The sequence below is a fragment of the Amblyomma maculatum genome, chromosome 11 (genome assembly GCF_055883805.1).
Source record: "Amblyomma maculatum isolate TAMU_Amacu chromosome 11, ASM5588380v1, whole genome shotgun sequence".
In the NCBI taxonomy this organism is placed as follows: Eukaryota; Metazoa; Arthropoda; class Arachnida; order Ixodida; family Ixodidae; genus Amblyomma; species Amblyomma maculatum.
The window spans coordinates 81,556,638-81,583,760 of record NC_139354.1 but is presented as its reverse complement, the minus strand read 5'-3'; the positions used below and the strand labels follow the sequence as shown (position 1 = coordinate 81,583,760).

The following is a 27,123-nucleotide window of genomic DNA, read 5'->3' as shown; positions in this document are numbered from 1 at the left end:
AAGCCTGAGTTTCTTAACGACGAGGCCTTTAACGCCGTCGGCTACAGGTAGTATTTCGATAAAAATCGACCAACACTGGGAGGCAACAGTTTTTTTCATATTTACTGATTTAGCGCTACTAGGGTAAACAAAATATTTCTGTTTAACATCAGTACCTAACAATGTCGAGGTGGAGCCGTTGTGTCCTCTTGACGTTTTCTGGATGATGCATGTGCTGTGAATGCGCTTCAGGAGGGCATTTACCTGAGATCATTTCATGATTTGACGAGGCTCACTGGTCATTGACCATGACCAAAAACAAACGACGTTCATGGAGCGCTACGGCTCTTACGTTCGCAATGAGCAACCGGCTGGACGACCTGGCATTTTCGTGGGGGTTAGTATTTTTCTTAGGGATTTCACATAGATAGGGTGGAATGTGTCGTCATACATGTTTATTGTGTTAGGCGTAGTCTGGATGATTGGTGACTCGAGATATCGCCGGGCTGATACATTCTTTTCCGTTGTCACTAAATCTTCTTCGTCCCAGTTAACTTTGCGGCCAGTCTCCTGCGCATGCTTCGCGAATGCGTTCCTTGTCATATTTTACTTTACGCACATCGTTCTAATGTTATTTCAGGCGTCTTTTAAAATATTTCGTTTTGCGTATGTAAACTGATGAACGGTCGGTGAGACAATTTTGCAAACTACCTCTTAAAACTTGGCACGAGGGTACTGATCTTTGACGTTTACAAGCCCATTTATTATTTTGCTTGTTGGGACATGCGCAGCATGGACACCGTGCTTGTGGAACACCCGCGCCAGCGCTCCGCTAATCCCGGCTACATATGGGACAGGGGCTCTTTCTGTTTCCGTGCGTTATCAATTTCATCTTCCTGACAGTAGGCTTTTTCGACGGAGCCAATCTTCTCTACGAGTTCCAAATCAAGGAAAGCAGATAGCCGTTTCTTTTTAAGTCATTTTCGATGATCTGCATCTCGTGGTTTAGGGCTGCGTCTTCACTGCATACTTCCTTGGCCCGGTTGATTGAAGATTCAACCATTGACCACTTATGACTGACAGGATGTGCTGAAATAAAATATAGGCATCTTCTAGACAGCGTCGGTCTTCGGTAGACGCGCAAAATAATACCAGTCAGAATACGACTTATCATGGTGTCGAAGAACGGAAGGCAGCCGTCGGTTTCTCCCTGAACAGTAAAGTTTATTGAGGGCTCAATGGCGTTGGGGCGATCGAGAAAACTGTGCGTGTGCTTTCGGTATATAACGTAGACGCTGTCATCAACATATCTTAGAAATACATTTGGTTGAAGCTGAAAGTTGGCAAAGCTTTGCTTTCGATGGCTTCCATAGAGATGTTAGCCGCTGTGACCGAGATGGGTGCCCCCATTGCTGTGCGAAAAGTATTCTGATTGAAGCTACCCCTATATGTAAAATACGTGTACACGAGACAAAATTCAAAAGTTGTCAATGTTCCACTGCTTCGAACGGCGTCCATTATTGTCACGAGGTATCACTTTCGAGACCTTGTCTACAATCAAATGCGAGATCAACTGCTACGCTTGTAAATCGCGAGCAGACATTGAAAGAAACGATCTCGTCTGTAGCTTTTGACTTTGCCGATGAAGCTGGACAAATTCTTGACATACGCGCATGTCTTGCCCACGAGCGAAGCCAGTGCACCATGAAGGTATATGACAAAGAGTAGACGAAGACATCCTAAAATCAACTATTATTGGCACAGTGGAATCCCTGGTTTGTTCACATCTGACAGTCCTTATATGGCGGGCGCTGAATCGTTTGTACTTAGCAACTGATAATTAAGCTGCTTCATAGACGGAGGAAGGCACTTGAAAATTGCTGAGAGCATTTTTTGGAAGTGTACACTTTAGGTGTAGGCTCTTTTGGGATCCGGCACTAAGTGGTCTCGTCTTGAAGCATGGCCCCATTTCCCTTGTATGAAGAACGGTCAAGGATAACAGTAGCATTACCTTTATGTACTGGTAGGATGGCTATATTCATATAGGCCCAGGGGTTTCGAAGTGCTGTGCATTAATCTTTATCCTTGCCTGAAGGAGATGACGTGCAGTTTTTTAACCACATGGAGACCAAAAATCTTTTTAACGATCTCTTTAGACGCAAGACGCTTACACTATAGACGTGCGGTAAGAGGCGGGTTTTTGTTGAGGTGCTTACCAAGCGGCGTATTTCGGTGATGGCCGGTTGTCTATACTGATTGCGTAAAATGGTGTAGAAGAGTGTTCGAAGTTTTACCGTCTAGTGGGAAATCGTGACTTGATGAAGTTCACCGCTCACTGACCATGATCAAACAAAATGACGTTTCGGGACCGCTTTGGCTTCGTTGTTCACTCTGACCATCCAGCTGGATGTTCCGGGGTTTTTGTGTTGGTTAGTATTGATCTTAGAGATTTCGTATAGATAGGGTGCAATGCGGCAACGATGCTGCAGAAGACAAGGATTTCGAATGATTTGTGGTCGAATTAGGCAAGTACATACTCTAATCTGGTATTAAAAAAAGACGGACGGTTGTATGCTATATGTGTGCAGAATTTTAACGTGAGTAAGCGAGCGATTTAGCATAAGGGAAGCATTTTACTGTCCGTGTTGACTATTGGAGCACTCATACCAAATGAACCACTCCCAAGACCAAAATGTGCGCTGTCAATTACTAGACAGATTGAAGAGCGCCTAAATAACCCTTATGGATGCCTTAAATGATGTTTACTCACCACGACACGGCTAGATGCTCCGGATTGTGAATCGCACGCCGACGAGCGAAGCTACGGTGAGAACACGGCTACGGCCACATCTTCCGCCATGGGCACTTGTGCTGACGGCTAGCAGCTAAGGCTGGCGTAGGCTTACGGCGGCGCAGCTGGGACTTTGGCCGAGCCGCCAGTAATGTATATTTAGCATGTTAGCGCATTATGCAAAAACAAAAACTTTGAATTCAATTTTCAATGTGTCGCAATAAATAACATGCAGCATTTCTTATTAAAGCAGTCTTTTAACATTATTTTATTGTTATTGTTTGAACACTTGGAGTCAAGACAAGACCGTAGCCATCTATGATATTGTAACGGGTATTGCGCCAAACGTCCAGGCAACGCCCTGAGCCTATAATACTGCCGAAGTCCGAGAGTGGTCCGAGCACGGTCTGAGCGCGGTTCTAGGCAACCAACTTCGTCGTCTACGCCAACTAGCAACCACTTCATCGTCTACGTCAACTAGCCACTGATTGTCTCCGCTTCGTCGTCGACTATAGTTTCTATCAATATGTAAACAAACATGGCGGATGAAGCGTCGATGGTTCGTTACCTTTGTTATAATGAACTAGAATATATTCAATTACCGTAGTTATGTGCGTTTGAAGCGCTGGCTCAATACATGTGCGATTGAAGTTCATGAGCTTAGGATGTTTCTTTGCGGTTAGTGACATCATTAATATAGTAATTACGATCAGAGCGCTGTGAGCGCGTACAAGGAGCGGTGTGAAAAGGCCAGCGCACTGCTGAACGCCGCAGAACTGTTGTGACAGCTTCCTAAATGGATAGCTTTTCGCGAGAAAACGCGACCACTGATAACTTGATATAAATTGCAATGACTGGCAGGGACTTTTGTTTTTTACTTGTACATTGATCTTATAATGAGTGCGCTCAGGTCGGAACTCCTTCGGTAGCTCATCCCACTAATGAGTGCCCACACGCGAACTGATCAGCACGGGTGCTGTTGAGGCCTGTGTCGAGAGACTGTTGTTCTGAAATAATTGTTTGAATGTTTATCCGAGAAAGATGAACCCTCGTAAACCCTACGGACATCCCAATTCGGACGTCCGTTTTCGGCGGTGTTTCGTTCATACAGGTTCATGACCCAATTCGGACGACCGTTTTAAATGCGTTTCGTTCTTCCGGCTGACGTCCCGCTCCAGCTTCGGCGTGCGGACTTTAACCGGATGTCCGACCGACTTTGTTGGCCGCGTGGGCATCGCCTTGCAACCAGAATCAGCGCGGAAAGGCACACAATGTCGAGGCCGGCAGGTGGTTTCCATCGCCCTGTCTACGTGACTCTGGAACCATTTTATCGTGTTTGGGTCGTGGAGGAGTGTGTCAGTGAAGCGGTAATTTGCGGTTACGCTACACAAACTCTTTGTTGCTTCCCTTACTTCGCAGTACATTAATGGTACAGCCTACAAGCAAAGGCTAACTTCCACAAGCATGTGATAGTGGCGGAAGAATTTTGTCTTATCTGCATCCACTCATTGTAACTTTTGAAAGGCAGGCCTCTGCGTTGCATGCGTTCCGCGGAGAAAGCCGCGCATTCCCACGCCCGCCTTGAGCCAGTGTTGAGCCTAGGGTGAGAATAAAGGTAACAGGTTGCGGGTGGAAATTGGGGTTTATGGTGGTGCTTTGCAGATTACATGAGAACGTGTTTTCACCAGTACTGTTTTTTGAGTACATTCTCTATGATTGCAGTGTGCCAGGGCACTTAATTTAGAAAACCATTGGAGAGGGGGGTTGAATCCAAGTTATGCGGCCTTTTACAAACATGTTTCGTTGTCATTTGAGCTGTTAACTTTTGTTGCATGAGTCGCGAGTTTTAGGCTAGAATGGGTTGATCGTACAGCCAACAATTGATGGTTTTAAGATGCGACAACTGCATGCCTGTGAACTTGTTCTTTCCTAGAAATATCTTCCTGTTCCGCACAACATTTGGTATACACCTCACGTTGGTAGCAATAGCGGCTTTTTCGTAATAGCTTGTGGCCAATTATATCAGAGTTGTCGTTTGTTTGGGCAATTATAATTGTTGAACGGCTTCTTTCATATGGATACTCAGTGCGTGCGGATGGATGCTTAGTAAATTGTGCTTTTTGACTTGTTCTGCTTTGATGTGCGCACAGGGGAGTGTGAGCAACTTTGTATTTGTACTGTTTAATCAAGCGATGGTGTGGGTTGGCTACGACACTTTGAAGCTGTCCGTAACGTATATTCCGGCTGATAAGGCGGTGTCTGTGACGAAAAACTTGTGAATATATTTTTTTGCAAAGACTGATGATACCGCAGGCGAGCACGCCCCGAGTGTGGTACTGCTGCCTGATGGCCTTTTTTCTAATGGGGGCTGGTGCAAGCAGGGCAGCTAAATCCTCTTATTAGGATGGCGCGAAGAGAACGTTCGAGGGCAGAATGTTGATAGTATGATTTCTACGAACGTCGTATTCTTTTCGGTGAGCGCCTTGGGCATTGCAGGAACGCCGGAAAGACTGAGTAGCTTTCGAATATTTGCTGTTCGCCATAAAAGATTCAATTTCTCAGTGGTAGATAACTTGTTCGAGAGCAGTGTGATGCGGGAGGCCAGTAACTATGGGAGCATAGCTTATTGCAGAGAACTCGCAGCCTCGCTGCTTTTTCCTGGGTAAAGGTGTAGCTTAAGGCGCCGTAGGTGAACGAAATAGTAAAACAGTCCTGTCAAGCATGCAGGTATTAGTGCATATAGGGCAATATATAAGTAATACATACTGCCACGAGGCTTGGGCTGTAGCATGCTTGCTAAAATAATTTGCCAGAATGCCTTGTATCCTGGTTAAGGTAAACATTAACAGGCTAAGCACAAAGGACGGAGAGCTGATGGCTGTTCGTTGATTTTCCACTTCATTTGATCTGTTAAATTTTGGAAAGTCAAGACCAACCAAAAGAGCAACTGCAGTCTCAAAAGATTCATTTGTTAGGAAAACCAATATACAACTACGCATTACTAGTTTATGAATATGGTCTTTGATAGGATGAACAGAATATTGTTGATATCAAAATTCTAAACGCTGTCAGCAATTTCAAAAGGAAAGCGTGAACGTGCCAGCTAATCATGCATAGTAAGGACCCTGCTCTTACACCGAAAGCAAGGAGATATTATATATGTGACTGTCGACATCTCTTAAAACTACGAAATAAGTATTAGGTTACGTTCAGGGCAGCATGCGGTGAGCATTTATTATGATAGGACATCGCGCGTCCACAATAATTTCGCCCTTGAGACACGGATGCCATAGCACAGGGTCTGCTCCGAACATCAAAGGCAGCACATAGTCAATTTGGCATTTTTCTTCAAACAAATGAATGATAATGCCTATACTTCCGTACCTGTAAAATGTTCCTAATCACAACACACATATAATTGTTCAGGCAACCTATTGGAGAAAAAGGAAGGACAGCGTTTACCCACAAATGTGCGAAAAGAAGGATCATGCGGCATGCTCTAAATAACTGGCAGGTTTTCTTATACGTTGCCAAAGGCTTAAGGCCTTTGCTTTGTAGACCTGTTCTGCACGTATGCGGGAGCACCGAGACGACCGATCCGGAGGGGCAGACAGTAGCGCTCCCCCGCATCCGTAAGTCGCCAGAAACGCTGACTCAATCTCAACTTTTCACCCGCACGTGCTTATCAGCAGGGCGACCGGATTACAGCTATTGGTTGCCCTATAGGCGACGCCTCTGGCTCCTCCTTCTCGATCTCTGCAAGACAACATGGCCGCCAGCGATGTGAAGCGAAGTGACGAGCGAAGCATAGATAATGGTTGTTGCTTTGCCGCAAAAACCAATGTACTTAGCGCGAATTGCTAATACTAGTGTTTCGTTCGACTGTGAACATCACAAGTGCCACTGTTATCTGCGCTGAGCTGAAGACAGCGATATTCCAACCGGCGAAGTGTACGTCGCTCCAGTGTCACGATGTGTTTGTGATTATCGCAAGAGTTTCTAACACCCGCAAGGATCTTCACAATCGGCGGTCATTAACAGTAGTTCACGTTGATTTTCATGCTATATGAATCAGCTCCTCAGCGCATCGAAAAGTTCCCGTACATGTATTGCGAAAGTGTTTACGATTTGAGCGACTGCCTCCTAGCAAGGAAGAGAACTGTCCATGTTTGCAAAGTTCGTCACACACTGTGGTTTCCTATTGCTGTAACTAACTTGCTGACAGCTAGCCTGGCACCAGTTCCGCTGGTTGCAGTGAGCGCAACAGAAACGAGCAAACGACCTTGTTTCTGCGACGTGTCGATCACATGTGTTCATCGCAGTTAGTGTGTGTTGTACTTGAAAAATGCCGTGTGTGCGCCGAGCCCTTCGTAAACGACATTGTACCCAAAACGACCTTAGCTGCACGGCTTTCGGGCTACTTGCCACTATTCTACGCTTTGTGCTGATATGGGTGCTCGACAGTACTGTGTAAACTGTGAAAGTATCTGTGTACGTTCACGGCAGCTGTCACTTCGAAAGTACCTTCTTGTTTATTCATTTTTATTTCCTGCTAGCTATGCGCACCTCTGTCTGCAATAAGTATATGTGCGATGAATCGGTCGACTGAACACAACTTCTGTTTGTGGCGGGCTCAACCCTCTATCATCACATAGTCTTTTTCAAAAGAAAAATAATCTGACGCGATGCGAAAAAAGTACAGTGTAGCGGGAGATTATGCATGCTTATGAAAAAAAGGCAAAATGTATGCAAATGTACCTCATGATATGGACCCTTTGGTGTACCTGAGACATGTTGAGCATAAAAACAAATTTGGGTAAAAAGAAAGAAAAAAGTTGGTTAGTTATCGTGTGTACAATCTGCTTTCTTCCTGTACAACTTGGATGAGTTAAGTTCATTGCACAACTGCTTAGACAAATGATGTGGTGTAGGCTTTATATTGGCATGATGCTCTTATGGAATTGCACATATTACACCCCATACTTGCTGTTGCTTTGACAGCTCTACTCTCACGAGACTACATGCCAACTCAGCTTTATTTGTATTGAGTAACTAACTATTCAGCTGCATCTCTTTGCTAAGGTGCACCAATTGAGATATTTCTTATGCCACTAAAATCAGATGTCATCAATGCACATGTATGTGCCTATTTGCTGCTTTCATTTTGCTGTGACGCCCGTGATTACTTGCCTGCTGAGTAATGTCGATGGTGAGCATGCGCAAACCTTGCATTTTTCAACAATGTAACATGCATTACAGATTTTCAAGTCATTTTTGCATTTGCTTCTTGCCTAAATTCGTTCGCACCTCGCACAGTGATCAACTGAGTCTTCTGGTGCACATATCAGTTCACTATTTTTGATGATGATGGATTTTAATGGCGCAAGGGCGACTCAGGCCAAAGAGCGCCAAACTCAAGGTTAATGGTGTACTCAAGTTTATATAATGGAATAGTTGTGATTTTTCATGAAGGGATAAAAAACAGTGGTGTATAGGGCCTAAAATTCATTTGCGATATATAATGAATGCGCAATGTATAGTTCACTATTTTTATATGCCCACCACTGTGCATGTTCTCATACCACATTTTCAAAGATTAATTACCTTATTTTTTGATCGTGTTAAGCATTATCACATGGTTATTGGTTTAATGCAATGTTGATCAATTCTGAAAGCTCTGAGGCTTGGATGTAACATCTCACTTGTTGACACTAAGTCTTAACAAACTTAAGTCTTAACTAAGTCACGTGTAACTTAATCTGAATTCATTCCTTTTCTGTTTGGATTGGATTTGCAGTTTGCATTCACAGATTCACTGTTTTGCATTCACCTATGCAGACGGTTACCTTAGAATTGCAGGATAAAGTTATAAGAATGGTTACAATCTAAGTGGACAGCTTATTCATGGGTGGAAGAGCTGCTCCAATTGCTCTATTTTGCTCCAAACTGCTTTCCCTGCTGCATCCTGCTCCAAAATGCAATATTGCTCCAAAACTGCTCCAAACTGTTGTTTTGATATCCTGCCATCAAATTTACAAGAACATGGGAACAATGTCATTGCTCCAGTAGTAGATATATAATGCATCTTGCCCTGGGTTTAATAAAAATGAAAATTTTTAATGAAAGAAAGCATGGACCATACTGAATATTTGTTTGCAAGTAACATTAATATAAGCCACCAGCGATTGGAGATAGTTGAAAGAAAAAACATTCACAGTGCATGGTATGTAGCACCTCCTCTGTCTTTTGAATCGCCGATGGAGAGAAGCGAGATCGGCAAGCAAAGAAGGTAGCAGAAACTACTGTGAACCGTTATAAAAAGCATTTGTGTGACTTCCAAAACTGCATGAGTGATTTTAATTGTTCTGCTGTGAAAACAAGTAGGTACTTCACCATCGAGCCTCTTTGTCAGTGACAAGCTTGCCAGGGCTATGGCAGACAGAAAGATACTTGAAGCGTAGTGGGTTGGTGTGCCAAAGATTTCAATCACTAGGGAGGTTTTCAATAGAGTTGGAAAGGCATACGGGCTCTATGGCCAAATATAAAAAATGAGCACCAGCATTGCTCAAAGAATGATGAACTATTGGCAGGCTACAGGCTACCCTTCAATGCTAGCTATCTATATCCCAAAGCTGTTTCAAAATGCTGGAGTCAGCGTCCACTCCAGTAGACCACCGCCATATTTACAAACGGACAAGACAATCGAGGTCGTGCTGTAGTCGTTTGCGATCTCACAGTAGACAAAAAGCACGGGAGTGAGTGGTACTAGCACCAAGCTTGTCAAGCCGCGTTATTAATTGTGGCCTTAAGATGCCCTTTTTGGCAGATGAAATATCCATGTATAAGGAATTTATCAGCCCAGGCGTAGGCTCTACAAGAATCATGTAATAGCCCATATCTGGGGGCTTTGAGGTGTATTCTAAATAAATAAAATAAAATAGATATTCACTAGATAGGGAGAGGAAATGTCATGACCATTAATCTAAACTCCAAATTAATATCGCTTCAAGAGCGCATCGAAATGGGACTGGATATTTGAATCGATACAAGACAAAATAGGTAAACGCATAATGTCGGACTACATGTTCAGTTAGGAAGATCACCAGCAGGCGTTACGTTTGTTGCTAGTCTGTTCCAAGTTCTTGCTAAGGTCCGCTTGTGTTTTTTATATACCTCTATATGCTTTGACCGTTTGTCATGTCAGAGATGAGTTCGAAATTGGAAAGGCATTGAACATGCATAAAAAAGAATCAGATTGAAGATTTGGTACTTCAGAAAAAAATTGTAATGATCAAAGGCGTTTGACTTTAGAAACGTGCTCCAAAACATATTTCTAATGCTCCAAAACTCGTTTCGTTGCTCCAAAGCTACTTCAAAATACTTTACTACTGCTGCCAAAGCTGCTCCAAAATTCTTAGCCTGCTTCCACCCCTGCTTAATTTATTTTGTGCAATGTCTTGCAAATGAGCTGCCAAGCCTTGCAGTTGTGACTTACGGCTAACTATTTTAACATAAGAAAAAGGGATTTGGGAACCACAGAGTGGGAGCTGAAGGACTAAATGTGCCTCGCAGTTCATTGAATTCAGAAAACAAACGTGCGCGGTGCGGCAGTTTCATAGAGTAACAGCCACGTAATTAAGTCTGTTTTACTTTCCTAAGCAAATACAAAGAGCCTTAAAAGCCCTCACACACTGTAATATAAACTTCGGTACCACAGTGGCAGTTTTGTTTGCAACCATTTCTACGCCTATTAATGAAAAATACATTGGTCACAAGGCCCCAATAAGCTCTTGTTTATTGTCCAAATCGCAAACTTCCATGGTAATGAAGTGTAAAGGCGTTGCAAGTTTCATGTGTAGAAAATCTTTTCGTAATATGAGCTTTACCAGGATCCAGGTTAACGAGGCAAAGCTGTATATGTGAACTTATTTCTTTTTTAGTTATGACAATTACACGAACAGACAGGCTGTGTGTTTTTAAAATGTGGGACCCAGGACGGACATTTCTCTCTGGAAAATGTGCAAGATAATTACAACACTGCTTTTCATGGAACAAAAATTTGTTGAGTGGAAAACATGTTGGCCTAACCTGCTCCTACAACTTACACAACACAATAAAATAGGTCTTGTGGAGCTTGCAGAAACACTGTTACACTACAAGCACAGTAGGCAATAATAAATGCCATTGTACTAGGTAGCAATTCTTGTTCTCCTTGCTTCTTCATACAGTTAATTCTTTTCTTTTTCCACAAGCTATCCCTACAGTGCACTCGGATCAAGCCCTTTAGAATTTACGCAAAGTGGCGACAAGACAAAGTACAGGAAGCAGTGTGTATGGGTACCTGTAATGCACACTGTAGTTACCCACCTCATATACATTACCCTCAAAGTTCTGCTTATTCTCATCATGATCCCAAAATCATGCACCCCCTTCCAATACAAAGCATCTGATAAGAGACTACGGGTCTATTTGAGCATTGCATATGACACACACGTCATTTATACTGACTCTACCTATGCAGTCTCAATGCATTACCAACCTGTATAAAAAAATGTTTTACACTGCCAATTAAGATTGCACTTCACTTCATGCTGAACGCAATATACAGTCTCAATTCATTACCAACCTGTATAAAGAATGTTTCACATTGGAAATCAAGGATAGTGCTTCGTTTCCTATTGAGCAAAATGTATGTTGTGCAGTAGAGTTCTAGATATAAAATTACAACTGGCATAGCTCTTGAATCCATGTAACAGTGACAGATGCAAAATACATTTTTCATGTCACTGATGAGGCATATTAGCAGAATTATAAATAGTAATTCCGATGAAGCCAATTTTTGAGGCCTCTCTCTAGAGTGCAAGCAGATGCAGGAAGCAAAGGTTCTGTCGTAGATGAAAACGCTGCAGAACTTCTGCTAGTTTGTTCAGGAGAACGTTGGTACATGTTGTTTTATGTGTTTCCAATGTGCAACGTGACCAAAGTGAACATCTGTTTTCCTTGCGTAGCAACCTTAAATATCAGTTCAGTTCACCTCTACACCTCCATACACCTTCAGTAAATATGACCTGGCAAAACATGACACGGTTCAAAACTTGCAGAACATGCTAATATATTATGTGCTGAGTATTCAATCCTTCGCATATCACGAGGGTGGCAGCCCCATGGTTCGGTTTTAGGGGGCGCAAAAGGGCTTCCTTTTAAACAAAAAAGAATAGAAACAATTTCGTTGTTTACTTTTTATTTGTCAAAAAATACCATGCACTTTTTGGTTTAGCAATAAATGGCAAAGTAAATGTCTAAACCTAACTCATGCTTTGCATAAAACGGTTCTTTCAGCAATACCATATGTACAATCATTTTTATATTTAGTTTACAATATTATAACATGAATAATAGTGTTCTGCTTCCAAGGTCTTTATAACTTAATTTGAAGAAGGACAAGAGGAAAATTTTACTTGCTAGAATGCTTCTGGGGGCCGGGGGGGGGGGGGTGCAGCTCATTCAGCTTCCACCACATAAGTTAAGACCACAGCGGCGTCACGACCGTTTCACTTGAAGCTGATCCTAAGAGGAAAGCTTACGCGTCTTTATGCCAGCAAACCATGCAAAACATATACCTTTGCATCAATGGGACCGGTGCGTGCTACTTTTGCAACTATATCTCTTTACTGGGCTGACATGTGCCCACAGAACAATAAAGCAAAACGGCTTCGTCAATGGCAGAAATCGTGCTCAACGGTCATAGAACTATGAATGCACGTTCATTCGACAGTGCTCAATTTAAATTCGGCGTAGAAACATCTAGATAAATCAGCAACCGCGTAGTAGAAAAGTCAGAAAAGGCGACAGACTATTGCGGCGGCAGCTAGGAAGCGTGCAAGAAAAGGCCAATTCAAATTTACAATGGTGGCCATGTAAGCACTCAACAACTCTACTGAAGCGCTACTCATTCGGCAGCTGACTAGAGCCCATGAGCACAGCAAAAACCAGGCCATGGTGATCCCGAGGCAAGTGAACTGCTCCGAGGCCATTTCAGAGAGCATGCTACTGGACAGAAGGCAATGCCTGGGCGCGCCAATCGGGACGCTGGAACCGTCAGGCTGATCGGCAGTCGGCAAAAACGATCGTACAACACCCCTTCCGCACCACGTCCTCAAGCGGACAAAAAGCGTGCGGACCGCAGGCTTGCGGAACCGGTCAAAAAGCGACCGTACAGCGGCCTTTAGTGAGCCAGTACTACCTTTGAATTGGAAGATCGGATCGCAGCATGCCGAAAACTTTCAATGCCACAGTTTTTTACAGCTACGTACATTTTTCTAACGAACACAGTTCCCCCTGGCATGCTGTTGACTACGTAAGCAGACAAGAAAAACACTGCAAGGGATGTGTTCTTCTTGAACCTTTATTCAGTCAAGGGTCATGGTGCTGCATGGAGAGCAGTACGTCTTGCTTGTTTACTTACGACTTCACAATAATTAGTTTTATTCCGCTTTTTATATGAAAGGTTTCAGTTTGAATATATATACAAAATATAAGAATGCAGACGAGGGTCTCATAGTCAGAATATAACCAGGATCCTCGTAGATCATTACAGGAAATGAAATAGTAACAGCATAGTTAGCGATTGATTATAAAATACAAAACATGACAAATCAAAATTTTTGCACAAAAACAATGGTAATCATACAGGTGTTAGACGTATAAAAAGTAAAACAACAGGCGATTCTACAAATACATCTTCAAGTTATTCTTTAATGTGGGCAAGGACATTGATGTTGTGAGTAATAAAGGCAATCAGTTCCAGAATGAAACGGCCGCAAATGACGACGTCATTTTTTGTAATTAGTGCACAATTTCGGGTGTACAAAAATGTTATTTGCTGCAAATCTTGTAGAATGGTAGTTCGAAAGTAGTATAGGATTAGCAAACTAAACATTCAAGGTGTCATTTAATAAAATAAGGATCCTGATAACAAGGTGCTGCTAAAAGAGCTAGTGGACTATAAATCATATAAATAACGAGCCTTAGTAGAAACTGCGACAGGTGATAATGCGGATGGCCGGATTTTTTATATGCGACGCAGACGATAAACTGTAGTGGTAAGTATTTACCCAAGCGATAGTTTCGTAAGTGAGGCAACTGGGAACGAAAGCATATAACAAAGATAAGAGACTGTAAAATGGAAAATATGGACGCGTTTTCATCAAAACTTTGTTGCCAAACAGATATCTTTCTCGTGTGAATAATTATGGTTAAAAATTTAATTGCAGAATCACGAATAACGTTCACAAAGATGGTGTTATCGGACGCTGGAATAGTATAAGAACAGACGGTTAACATATAGGAGCGCAAGGAAGAATTTTCTGGGTACTTCGGAAGAGAAAAAGCATCGTTGTAGCTCGAATAATAACCGGCTCATCACTTCAGTTATTGATGGATTCAATGGTCGGAATAAAAACAGAAAAGAAACCGCACCTCGACACACAAAAACGGCCAAGCAAAGAGAACGCGAATAGTTTGGGTCAGCTTTTTATCATCTTGATTATCCGTTTGTGTCTGATTGCGACTAGTACACTCATATCTGCAGTTTTAAAAATAATGCCACTGCGGGAAACTTTATCCACCTACTATACTCGGTAGATATCGATTCAATACCTCTCTGGGGATGTGTTGAAATTCGAGCACGAATATGGTATGGCTATAAAGGCTTCGTTCAATAATTCGCACTGCATTCAATTTAAACACAAAAACCTGTGCGCAAAACAGTACCTCTCGTTATCTTCAAATCTGTGATAGCGTGACGTATCTCTTGGCATCGCCACAAAATACCCGTGTGCTGACACAAGCTGCATTTTTTACAAATTCCCCCAATGGCAACGACAGCTGTTCGCCATAATTCACTCCTGTCGAGCTTAGAAAGGTCTTTTCAGCGCGGTTGCGATAATCCTCGAAAATAATCGAAATGCAAGTGTCAGCTTTTACGGTTCGTTCTAGAATGCTATATGCTATAGGTGCGGATTGTACACTGACGTAAACCGTGGATCCATTTGTTTCCGCCGGCGCACCTTAAGCTCGGTGAAGAGGGTGACCAGAAGGAATCCTGGCTATCGAACCAAATATGCGTAGTGAAGTCTCTCCTGAAGATGCTATCGGAAATACGTAGGTACCTTAGCCAACGTCTCCACAAATTTGAAATAAATTATCGCTAATTGCCTTAAATTGTATATGCTGATTCAACTTATAACATATATATCAACATAATATGTGCATGCTAATTCAACAAGAGGCCAACAGATAAAGTGTCCTCAAAATGCCACATGTATAACCACCGAAATTATAACCACTTAACCGGGATCGCTGTGCTAGGTTTATGTGCTAAGGCGGTTTGCAAGGACACTTGTGTTTGGAGGAAGACTTATATCAGTTCGCTGCTAGTGTACAATCAGAGGCAGTAAAAGCTTGCATAGTACAAACAGCGCCAGATATTCATTCTTCCTAGAATAGAATGTTGCATTGCTGCCGCCTGCTCCTAGCTCGCGAGCACACACACACGCGCATTTAAACGCACAGATATATGCACACACTTACACACAGGCGCATATGTACAAACACACGCACACATATACAGACACATGAACACTCACGTACACCCACGTACACTCATGTACACACACACACACACACACACACACACACACACACACACACACACACACACACACACACACACACACACACACACACACACACACACACACACACACACACACACACACACACACACACACACACACACACACACACACACACACACACACACACACACACACACACACACACACACACACACACACACACACACACACACACACACACACACACACACACACACACACACACACACACACACACACACACACACACACACACACACACACACATGCGCACGAGCGTACACGCGCAAAGTTGTATGCGTGCAATTCTTGCATTCTGCAACATATCAAATGCTGTATTGCATCTAAGCGCTATTTGGCGGCGTCCAGCGATCCCCGGTTGTTGAATACAAAATGTAAGTACCTAATAGAGTGCTTGCAGGAGCCACACCTTGCTTCAAAGCAAAAATAGGAACGAAAAATTAAACACGGAAAACGAAAGGAATCGAGATTACGTTCCTCTGATTTTTTCAGCGTCTACATATTGGCTACATCAGACAGCTGCTTTGGGAGCGCAGCGGACCTGTGACAGCTGTCCGCTTTCATTGTTATTTTTTGTACAAACACATAAGCAGATAGTTCTGACGAGTTAATCGGCCCTGTTCCGGTTCGTGCTTTAGCTTCGTTCGCAGAGCCAAAAGCGCGAAGAATCATAAAGGAAGCATCGCTTACGGCATATGTGCTTTAAAGCAGACCACCACCGGAAATGAGGTCAGCAGTTCCACCTGCGAGTACCGCCTTTGCGTCGAGCCTGCCGGAGCGCGAACGATTTGACTAATAGCTATTGCGACATCGGATCAGTATGTTGCAGGTGGAAGCTCTTCGACAGAGATATTTGCAGTCCTAAACTTGCGCGCATCAGACAAGGTGCTAGTACAGGGTATGAGATTTTCATGAGGGGCGCTTTAAGGTAATATTTTCTAGGAGTAAACATTAAGCGGCTTCTTTTGCCAAGAAAAAAAAGAACGATGCCAAGCAATGGGTCTTCGGACAACAAACTAGATGTCATCGACATCGTCGTATTCTGCGTGCTCACCGCGGTGGGATATTTTGTCGGCCTCTACTTCTCCTTCGCTCGCAGAAGTCGTCAGGTATGCTTTCACTAATAGCGGTGGTAACAAGAAAATTGTTACTTATCTCAGTATATCCAGTGCTTGTAGATCGTTCTTGTAAAAACACGTTTAGATGTAGTATGTAAAAACGCCGTTAGATGTAATATGATTCATAACGTTGACTTCATATCATAGAAACACAATGTGTTCAGTCCGACTGCGCGCTTTGCGCGAGTGGCTAAATAAATGAAGCTTGAGGACTATTACATTATATTTTTTATATAAGAGACTCTTTTCTGGCTGTTGTAGGGTACCGTTGCACTCAATCGACGGATAGCATTTATTTGCGATACCGTCAAACGTATGGCGTTGTCGCCTTGTACTCTAGCTGCATTGTTTGCTTAGCTCCCCGAGCTTACACAGCAGTCGTGTGAGGACTGTATTCCTGATTTTGAAAGAGCTGCCGTTCTTCGCAAGTGTCGGGACACCACCAAAAGGGTTGAAGCACAGCTCAGGCCATATCAAGGCTCTCAAAAAAATGTGTAAGCATGCTGTAAGCAAAGCCCGGGAGCACGAAAATGATTAGTGGTGACAGGTAAGAATATTATTCAAACTTCATATAATTTAAAATGATCACATTAAGAAGTGATATATATATACTTCTGATCCATGCAGCTGGTGTTTTTTAATTAATACTTGACAGAAGGCGTCGATGCCTTCATGTATAGGAATATTAGTGAGAGTACCATGACTTCACCGCTGACACATATACATTCATTTGAAATATTCGCTGTGCTAATACACTCTATAATTTGAAGAACTTTAGACAAGTCCTGCATGAACGAGAAAAGCAAGGTCGGGAAGTCTGCTTGGAGGGGTTTAGTTATATTGGCTGATCTTAGGTGGTCATAGTGTTCTAAGCAACTGTGGACGTTCGCGGTATTTCTGTAGTCAACAATGCATCTGCGGAAAACTTGTGAATTATCGGCAGAATGGTAAATGGATCTGCTTGCTTTTTTGATGACTTTAAACATTTGTTATCAACCTCGGTAATTTTTTTTTCTGGCTCATAGATATGTTTTCTCATGATACATTTATTGAATATCTGTGTGGTGTTGGTGCGAAACGTTTGTTTACAAGCCTGTTTTGTACACTTGGTCATGTGAATAACAATACAGCCCCTTTATATATATGCTTGATAGTTTTCTCCGATCTATAAGCTAAGAGGTCAAGTGAGGCTATTTCGGTTGCAGATTGTTGGGCTTGCGCGTTAGCTTTGTTAGTGTAATAATTTCATTTCAGACGAACCTAATATATAAGTCCACATACGGGCATTGCTCTGCATCAGGAGACCATGTTCTGGGGATTGACTCTTAGTGGGTGAGATGTTCGAGGTAGAATATTTCGATACCCGGGAAATAATTCCTTTAATACACGTTTTCCTCGCGAATAACAACTAAAACTCTGCCATTGCAGTGTAATGTTCTGTACTCACTAAATCAGTTTGAACATCTGAAATGGTTACATTTATTTATTTGCGAAAATATTAAACAATTGCTTTCAATTAGTGACAACATCGTAGTATTGTTTTGCACTATTTCCCTTATTTCTATGCAATATGTTGCTCCTTTTGCGGTTGTTTAACTAATCTTTCAACCGAAGGTGTACGTCACATGCATTTTTTTCAACTTTTGCTATGAAAAGTAAGGTTATATTTTTTAATTGACTGTAAAACATCCTTATTGTGCAGATTCTGCTATCGAGCTCAATTCATTTTTTTTTGTATAAATTATGCCCACTTTACTTTGTGCTTGTTTCCTGCGCCATGCCATGCTGCAATGCACAATTTGCATCCCTGAGCTCCATCCAGACTACTGGGGAAATAAAATTAATAAAAATGCTGTAACCATATTGAAATGAAATGCTGTACTTACAATGGAACGAAATAAGTTTTCTGCAGGCATGAGAAGATTTCGATCAATGCGCACTGGAGAGAAATTAGTCAAGAGGAGGAGAATCTCGGAATAAATGATGCGTTCGCTTGTGCATGTATATTGCTCCTTTACGACATTATATTGTTTGATAGCATGTCATGTTGCAGCATAAAGGCACGAATGTTGGCACGAAACCAGTAGGAAAAAACAGCACGATGCTTATAAGGCAAACAGACAAAGAAATCTATTGATATCAAGATGCCTCATTAAGTCTAAAACGTTCCCTGAAAGTTCAATCATTTTGGGCCAGCATTCAGTGCTTTATTCCTGAGTGAACGATAACATACTGCTCCTAGTTTAAGGGGACCACATGTTTCCAGAAATTTGAACTCTGGACGAGAAGCGATTACCTATGCCATTGTCACTATATTTATGATTTGATGTTAAAAAAAGAACTGACTACTTTTTCAGGACGCACTTCGGTAAATATACAGCTGTGTTGGGGCACGTATTGGGCGGTAAAGGTGATACGCAAATCCTGGCGCTGTTCATTGGAGTGCGTTACTCGGTTTTGTTCAATGGTGTGTCCGGTTATTGGCTAGCCTAGGCGCGCCTGCTGGTTGCAGCTGTTGCTAGAGTGCATGTACAAAAACACATGTCTCCTCGGTCGTCATAAATCACAACCTCACTGACTCTCTTTTCATACATACATTGCCGAGATATCAACAAGAACATCTGGCGCCCCGTTGAGTTCAGGGAACAAGCCATCACATCAAGCGGTTTAAAATGGGGACAGGCTTGTGCGCACTGGCAAGCAGAAATTTGGCGATTTGTCCATAAGCTACATAATTATTTTCCAAGAAATGGGAAAGTTGAGGACCACCGCGGCTGATAAGGAATACGTGCACATGTTTCTATTTCTAGAACACTTTTTATAAATAGGTGAGGGAAGCGGGGGCCCGTTGCAGCACAGTATTGTAGCGCGCGTCAGCGATGAAGAAAAAGGGCTATGTGTGCGTTGCAACCATCTTTGCGCGTTACAGACGCTGCCGTCGACAAGGAGTTTGACAACGCCTGTGATGCGAATTGGAAAAATGGTGTTATGAAAGGCAACGTTCTAAACGTAGCTTCTGCTTATCGTAGACTGTAAAATATATGTTAATTGCCCTTGTCTCTTGGCTCCGTTGCGGATTCTGTTGCGCTGAAGTTTGCTACTGAATTGATAAATTATTTCTTGCTTGTGCCAAGTGGCAACGACTCATTTGTATAAAGTAGTTAGCAACCCCAATATATGAAAATCGAATCGACCTATATATAATGCTCTATTTCTTTACGAACGTTCTTGCGGGCGTTGAGGAAGGTAGCACATGTGACTCTGAACATAAATGGTATGTGTTCGATTCTCAAATCAACTTTCAGTTTTAATGATCCTATCCGACATGTCAGCTTATGTCATCTGCCAAATTCGTGTGGCGTAGGTGCGTCATACAATCCGTTGACGAATCACTGCCATGCCATGCCACCAGTCAACAACCACAAAGCAGGGGCATGATCTTAATTAATCGATCACTGTGCTGTCAACGCTAGATTATCTTGAAAACTAAGCCTTCCACAATATAGTTAAAAGATGGCTGAGCAGTATAAATTCGGCTAGAGAGAAAATGTGCGCTCATAGAGTAGTGCGTGGCCTAAAACACAAAAGTCAGAGCCAGTGTGAGAGTTCTAAATCATATACAATAGGACATTTCACTTTCTGCTGCTGCCAGCGGAGATAGCACTTGAACGTTAGGAGCAGCTACATGGCCCTGAAAAACCTGTTCTGAAAAAGTAGACTCGGTCAAAAGTCTTGGAGACAAATGATTTTCTCCTCAGCTACGAAATGAACTCCTGATGCCAATTTTAAAGGGCAAAGGACGCTTAAAATGCCGTTAAATTATTTTTATTACCGCACGACATTTTCATGCCATTTCGCTGCCCATTACTCTTTAATGGCGTCATGACGGCTTCATTGTGCGGCTGCGACGAAAATCTTTGGCTTCAGACTTTTTGACAAAGACTCTTCATGGCGGCACTAAGAACGAATGGAGCAAGGGAAATAAAGGTCCCTATTGTAATCCCTAAATGCCGCTGTTAGAAGGGAGGAATAATGCATTGGAGCTTGGCATACGGCTTAGGCTAGCAGGCCCTGGGAATAAAACCGACTCATAGGTTTATCTGGGACCTACTTTAGTTCCTTTCACTTTGTGTTGAAAAAGCCTAAAAAGCAAAAACAAATTCCGTTTTCTGACATCACTATTCCTTTTATGTATCACTGTTACTGGATAAAACATTTTTTATTAATGGTAACAAATATTTACTGTCAAAACGGAAGACGAGGGACATTCAGTTACCAATAGGCACAAAACTAGAGTCACTGTATTGTTCAGTGTGCTAGCAGAAACGTTCCTCATAGATGGCAAACCGTTTTAGAGCGCAGCTCTTTGGCACTCGTTCCTGGGTTTCGCGTCGGCGTCGGCCTCGTAACCAGCGCCTCCCCACTTTCATCCCCCCAGTTCGAGCCGGCGCTTGGCAACCGAAGCCTCGCAGGAAGCGCGGAGCAGCCGGAGAACACAAGGAAAGGAAGGGGGTTTGGGGGGTGGGGGAGGGGTCGCCGGAGGAAGCGCTAGCAGCGACTGTCTGATGCCGCTGCCGCCGCTAGCGAGTCAAGACAACGTGACCGCGTAGATATAATAATTGGTTCACAGGAAGGGAAAGGCGCAGTATCTGTCACACGAATTTGTGGACACCTGAACCGCGCCGTAAGGGAAGGGAGGAAGGTGGGAGTTAAAGTGTAAAGAGAGAAAGAGGAGCCGTAGTGGAGGGCTACGGAGTAATTTCGACCACTTGGGGATCTTTAACGTGCGCTGACATCGTACAGCACACGGACGCCTCTTCGTTTCGCCTCCATCGAAACGCAGCCGCCGAGGTCGGGTTCGGACCCGGGTATTCCGGACAATAGTCGGGCGTCTTACCAATGTACCACCCCGGCGGGGCATGACCGCGTAGAAAAACTGATTTATTTTTTATAGGAAGGGAAAGGCGCGGTGTCTCGCTTGTTTTCTGTGGACACCGCAACCAAGCCGTAAGGGAAGGGAGGAAGGCGAGAGTGAAAGTGGAAAGAGAGAAAGAGGAGTCGTAGTGGAGGGCTACGGAGTAATTTCGACCACCTTGGGATCTTTAACGTGCGCTGACATCGCACAGCACACGGACGCCTCTTCGTATCCCGTTCCTCTCGCTCTTAACGCGTCCCACGGCTGTGACAACTCGCGAGGCACTTGTATAGATCTCGCCTTTGAGAATCAAGCATTGGTGTACCAAGTCGAACATATATGTCTATTTCTCGGACCACAAAGCTTCCTTCATGACTGTCAAGAATTGTTAGTGGAGTCTTTATTAAAGGAATACGTGTGAAAAATAAAAAAAAAATTCTGTGATAGCGCATACATGTGTTCCTCGATTTCTTTGCCTCAATCTATCGAAAAGGTGAAACAGCTTATTTGCTGCGCTCAAATTTCGCATTAGGAAGTAACGTAATCGTCGGTAATTTTTTTAGTGTGTCTCTAATATGGTGACGAATTTGGACCTCGATATAGTGGCGCATAGGTATACTGGCATGCTTGCTAGTATTTCTACTGGCCACTCGCATTCGTGCATACTCCAAGGCATTCCCCTTTTGAAACCACGCAGTGTGTGTTTGTGGAAAGGGGCGCAACATTTTATTGCAGGTCACAATTTCTAGTACGTTCGCTTTGTTTGAGTACTGAGATATTTCTCTACAAACGTTTTTCTGCATTGAACAATATACGGGTATCTTTCGCTACGTGCGGATTCGCTGAACGGTTTATATATCTTATCAATTTTAAGCGCTTTCTCGGCTGTGCGAAACGTAATAAAAGAGATCAATGTGTTGCGCCTGCATTGTGTTTTGCTGTGTATTCATATTTCATTCGGTAAATGAATAAATGCACTTACTTTCGCGTACCTCTGCTAGAGGCAGCAGCTTTGATACCTGTGGCGTAACAACCTCCTGCCTTTTTTTAAGTTTTCACCATATCGCGTCATCTTGCACTGAAAGACTGGCAGTTTATTAAGACTGCTGGTTTTCTTTATATATGTGAGATATGGCGTTCAGCTAGTGTGGCCAGGACTACGTTACTTCCAAAGTGAAGAATGCGGTAGTTAATATATACTTACTGCGTCACTAGAGTATACCGTAACGAGGCCGTTTCCAGGAAAAAAATGTTCGCTTTCAGTTTTCCGACGCGTTCTGCAAAGGTCACATATTCACACTGCCAGGAAAAGGGAAGTAGAGACAGCGCAAAAATGCTTTTATTTCCTCTCATTATTCATTACGGTTTGTTATATAGAGTTCCTGACACCGAGGCTCGGCTGCGTACGCTAGAAATGAGTTCATATATAAAATTGGTGCTTGAATTCCCTGCTGAGGATGTGACTAGTATGTCTTCACCTTAGAAACTATGTAAGTCAAATGGTTTTCTCGGCTTAACTTCAAAGCGATGTGCGTAGGCACGGGCAAAAAAAAAGTAAGAAAGATTTTACTTCAAGGCAGTCCGAGCCCCCTGCACAAGGTAAGCAAAGCTCAGAGGCATCAGAGCTAATTTGATGGGAACCGCATAAGGTGACATAATGAAACAGGTTACATTTTTTTCTCTATATGTACAAAAATAAATCAAGGATATTTGGACTGATACGCTACAATCAGGAAACTAGAATACTAATTTACTTTGGTGGCAGCAATAAAAATAACAAAATACGTACACATATAGGCAACCAAAAATTAATAGACAAATGCAGTTGTAGAAGAAGTAGAGATAACACCAAAGCATTACAAAGGCTATTTTCCTCCACACACATTCCTCTGCTTACAGTTTATCTAGTGTCTGTGAACAATGAAGCGCAGCACTGACCGTCCATATTCTGTGGAGCAGAAAGGAATGTACCAATAAAAATGATCCCGAAATGAATATTTAGAGATATCTGTTCAGAGACAAGATATATCTAATAATTTTCTTGCCAATAGCAGAATAATTTTTGTTCGTGATTGCCAGGCAATACTTGTGTAGATCATGAACTGGTGAGATATTGAAACGATTAAATAGTTCCTCCGTGTTTCCTCGAGGGACGACAATTGATAAGTGTCGCACACATTTCTTTCAAGTACATATAGCTTTTCCAAACTCAATTTTATTGTATCGCGCACATCAAGAAACAACTCAAACTAGGCAAGAGCAGCGTATTATGATAAAGTTGTATAGTTTAGTGGTGAAACGACCAAAATCTTGCTACTATGCTAACAAAGTTTAAAAGACGGCATAAGAAGTAACGCACGAACTCCAGCACACATGTTTAAAAAAACTACGGTCTAAGGTTTTGACTGTGCTTAGTATTTTATGCAGGAATTTTCTACAGTTAACTAAAATCCGACATGATCGTCCATTTCATGTATGAAAAACTACTGCTTTTGTTTTTTGTGTTTATTATAAAGGGTTTGTTTCACTTTTATTTTTCAGGTCATCTAGTGTGCTGTTAATTACGGGGACAAAAGAGTCATTACTGGTGACTCTGAAAGAGATTCTAGTGCCGTCCTCATAAAATGTAACCTGTGGCTGACTATTTACACTGATAATGTCAATAATTTATACGGGAAGGGTAAATGGCCTGAAATACTTTCCCATGGGATCCCTGTAGCGATTGAGCAAAAGGAAGAAACATAATTTTATAACAAACGAAGGGGTTTTCCGCGTAATTGATATTGCTTTTGCGTGTCTATTAACTTATGATCATTGAGGCGGCCAAAAGCATTTCAAGCGTCTACGAATACATCAACGCATATATTCTTTGTTTTCATAAGTGTCAAGAATGACTTTTTGTACTGATAAAGCGGTTTTGGCCGATATTCTCTGAAGAGAATCATGTCAAGAAGAAGATAAGAACTAAGCTGCAAACCTTTATAGCTTTTTACAAATAGTTTTTCTCAGCCTTTAGAAAAGCTCGGCCGAGTAGACACTGGCGGGTAATTAGTCAAATGATGTTATCGCCAATCTCGAAAAATAAGGTGATTCATGATACCTGCATCAGTTTAAGGAAGCATTCTGTTGATAAGACAAGGCTTTATATGTGAGTCAGTACATGCTCTATAACATTTAATAGATAATTTACCACCGTTTTTGTATGCCATAATTATCAGGAAATTTGCTTTTCTTGAGTAAGGCAAAATTGCTAGAATACTTTGTGTTCGTCAGTGGCTGCTAGAAAGAATGTGTTTCTACTTCTAGTATGTCTCCATAAATCTGAACATTGCTTGTTGCTTACAGTTTCCATGAAAAATGTATTAACTCTTTAGGCAAGTTCTACTCCTTGGCGCTGTGTGCCCTCCACACTAAGCTTACCAACACTAGGCATGAATGGTGTGCAGTTAAACAGTTGCACCTTTTCTACGTTTGCTCGCTGCCCTGACGGCAGTCTGTTTTAATCTTTTCGTTGAAGTTCAGTTTATTCTCTTTTCTTAAGGTAGGTATGTCACCACCTTTGAAAAGGCATTTTTGTTGTAAAAATGACATTTTTTCTTTTTTAGATTTAGAGAGTCCCCAAACATTCAAGAATGTTTTGCAGCAAGAATCATGTTCGTATCTTATTTAGTTCAAAAGTTATAGCTAACTGCGCAACAGATGATGAACAGTTCCGAAACCGAAACTGATGTGGTTTGGTAACAGAAACTGATAACTCAACGATAATCTACGGCGCATATTGAAACTTTTCTGTTATGTCTTAGTCTCATATGTAAAAGATTTTTAAAGACAATTTGTAAGGCTTTGTTTTTTTTTTTAATATTTCTTTAAATTTCAGCAAGGGGGGTGCATGACGCTACTAACGTCTCTGTTTTTAATCCGTGTTTTTCACAAAACTTGATTTCTTGCACTTTCTTGTTGTGCAAACAGTTGTAACTTTGAACTGAAGGAACATTTTTCAATGAAACTTTGCACGCTTGTTTCTCTTTTACTAACCTGTGCAATGAACTAGGATGAATGAAATCGAATGGTAAGTTTTGATGTAATCATATTTTATGCCAAGGAATGCAAACAAAAATGACACATTTGTTTGCTTTCTTTGGAATTTTTTGTATAACATGATTCCCAATTATCGGATGGCAAAGATACTAGATACTAGTTAGTTGCACAGCCTGGTTATTTGGCTAACTCTGTGCCAAAAAGTTTAGAATTTCTGCACTCCATTGGTTAGTCATGAGTGTTTGCGTAACAGCCATGTTTGGACCATTTTTTGTCAATAACTAATTCTAGCATCATTTTTTAAACTCCTTTTTGCTTTTGAATATCATATAAAACGATGCTTTATAAGGCCAGTGTGAAATAAAAATTTAAAGGTCAAAATTTAAAAACATTGTGAAAAAGGTGGTGACATACCATAAGACAGTGAACCTGTTGCGTTATGCTTGAATTGTTTTAAATCGCTGAGTGACATTGTGTCAGTAGTCTTTTGAAAACGTTTCCTTTTTGCTTTATCACTTCCAAGCCTGATAACCGCTCATGTTGTCTGTCTTCAATCCGTGCTATACAATAGTGACCCAGGGCAAAATCAAACCTTGCTCTAACGTTCCGATAGAGAATGCATGTGCGATGGCAATGGCATACGAGAATCAGAGGCGCGTGATGACGTGCGACTTTTTTAATGGTTTCCTGCCATTGTAACGGACTGCAGGTAACACGAGATGAAAGTAGAGGGCCGTCAGCTGTTCTCGAGACTTTCTTGGGCGGCAAAACTCTACCAGCCAGTGCTCTCGCGGTATCTGTGCTGGCGTCGGTGGCAACTGCCGCGAGCGTAGTGAGCTTCGTGGGCCACTACTACGCCTATGGTTTCCACGTGGACTGGCCCCTGGTCGGAATACCACTAGCGGCGGTCGTGACGGCGTATGCGCTGGTGCCGGTGCTCTACGGTCATCGTGTGGCATCAATTTTTCAGGTCAGCGTTCTTGCTAAGGAAAGCAATAATTCTTTTAAAAGAGATAGTTGTGGGTCAGAAAACATTCATCACAATTTCCACCATCCTGGAAGCAGAGACAGCCACAGTATAGTTGAACCCATCGTTTTCAGCCCCCGTCTAATACCATCTGCGTCTTCATTAACTCGCAAGCAAAGTCTCAAAAATCCGCCTATGCGGTAAAAATAAACAACTCTTTGGGTACTAACTCTTCCAAAGACGTAGTAGTTCTATACCTCTAGCCAGATGTCCCTTTCTGGAGATCGATGGGCATACGCTATCGCTTGCTGAAGCCCGGAATTGAGACCAGGAAGCCCCAGTTCATTATCGCAGCCTGTAGCCAAAACATAATAAACTCTGCTCGGGTATCATTGCCTGAGCAGGAAAACATATCCAAATTAGTGCAAAGCGCTCAAAAGAGAGCTGACGTTTATTATTGCCTGAGCAGGCAAAGATATACACCTGAGTGCAAAGTGCTCACAGAGCTATCTTTCTCGCAAAAACTGTAAACTGTTATTATACCTATTTCAACTTTCTGCATACATTAACCCGCACTCATCCCGACATTATACCGGCATATGCGATGGATACCCCTT

The 27,123-nt window shown here is 42.3% G+C and overlaps 1 protein-coding gene across 1 annotated transcript in view; it reads left to right on the top strand.

Moving 5' to 3' along the window:
• The first annotated feature begins 16,454 nt into the window (after positions 1–16,454).
• The window catches only part of LOC146174263 (sodium-coupled monocarboxylate transporter 1-like), a 67,760-nt gene continuing 57,091 nt past the window's right edge, over positions 16,455–27,123 (top strand). Inside the window, exons 1-2 of the mRNA XM_084585362.1 lie at positions 16,455–16,577; positions 26,249–26,509. Coding sequence (XP_084441488.1) covers positions 16,455–16,577; positions 26,249–26,509 — 384 coding nt within the window. The remainder of the gene's footprint in view (positions 16,578–26,248; positions 26,510–27,123) is intronic.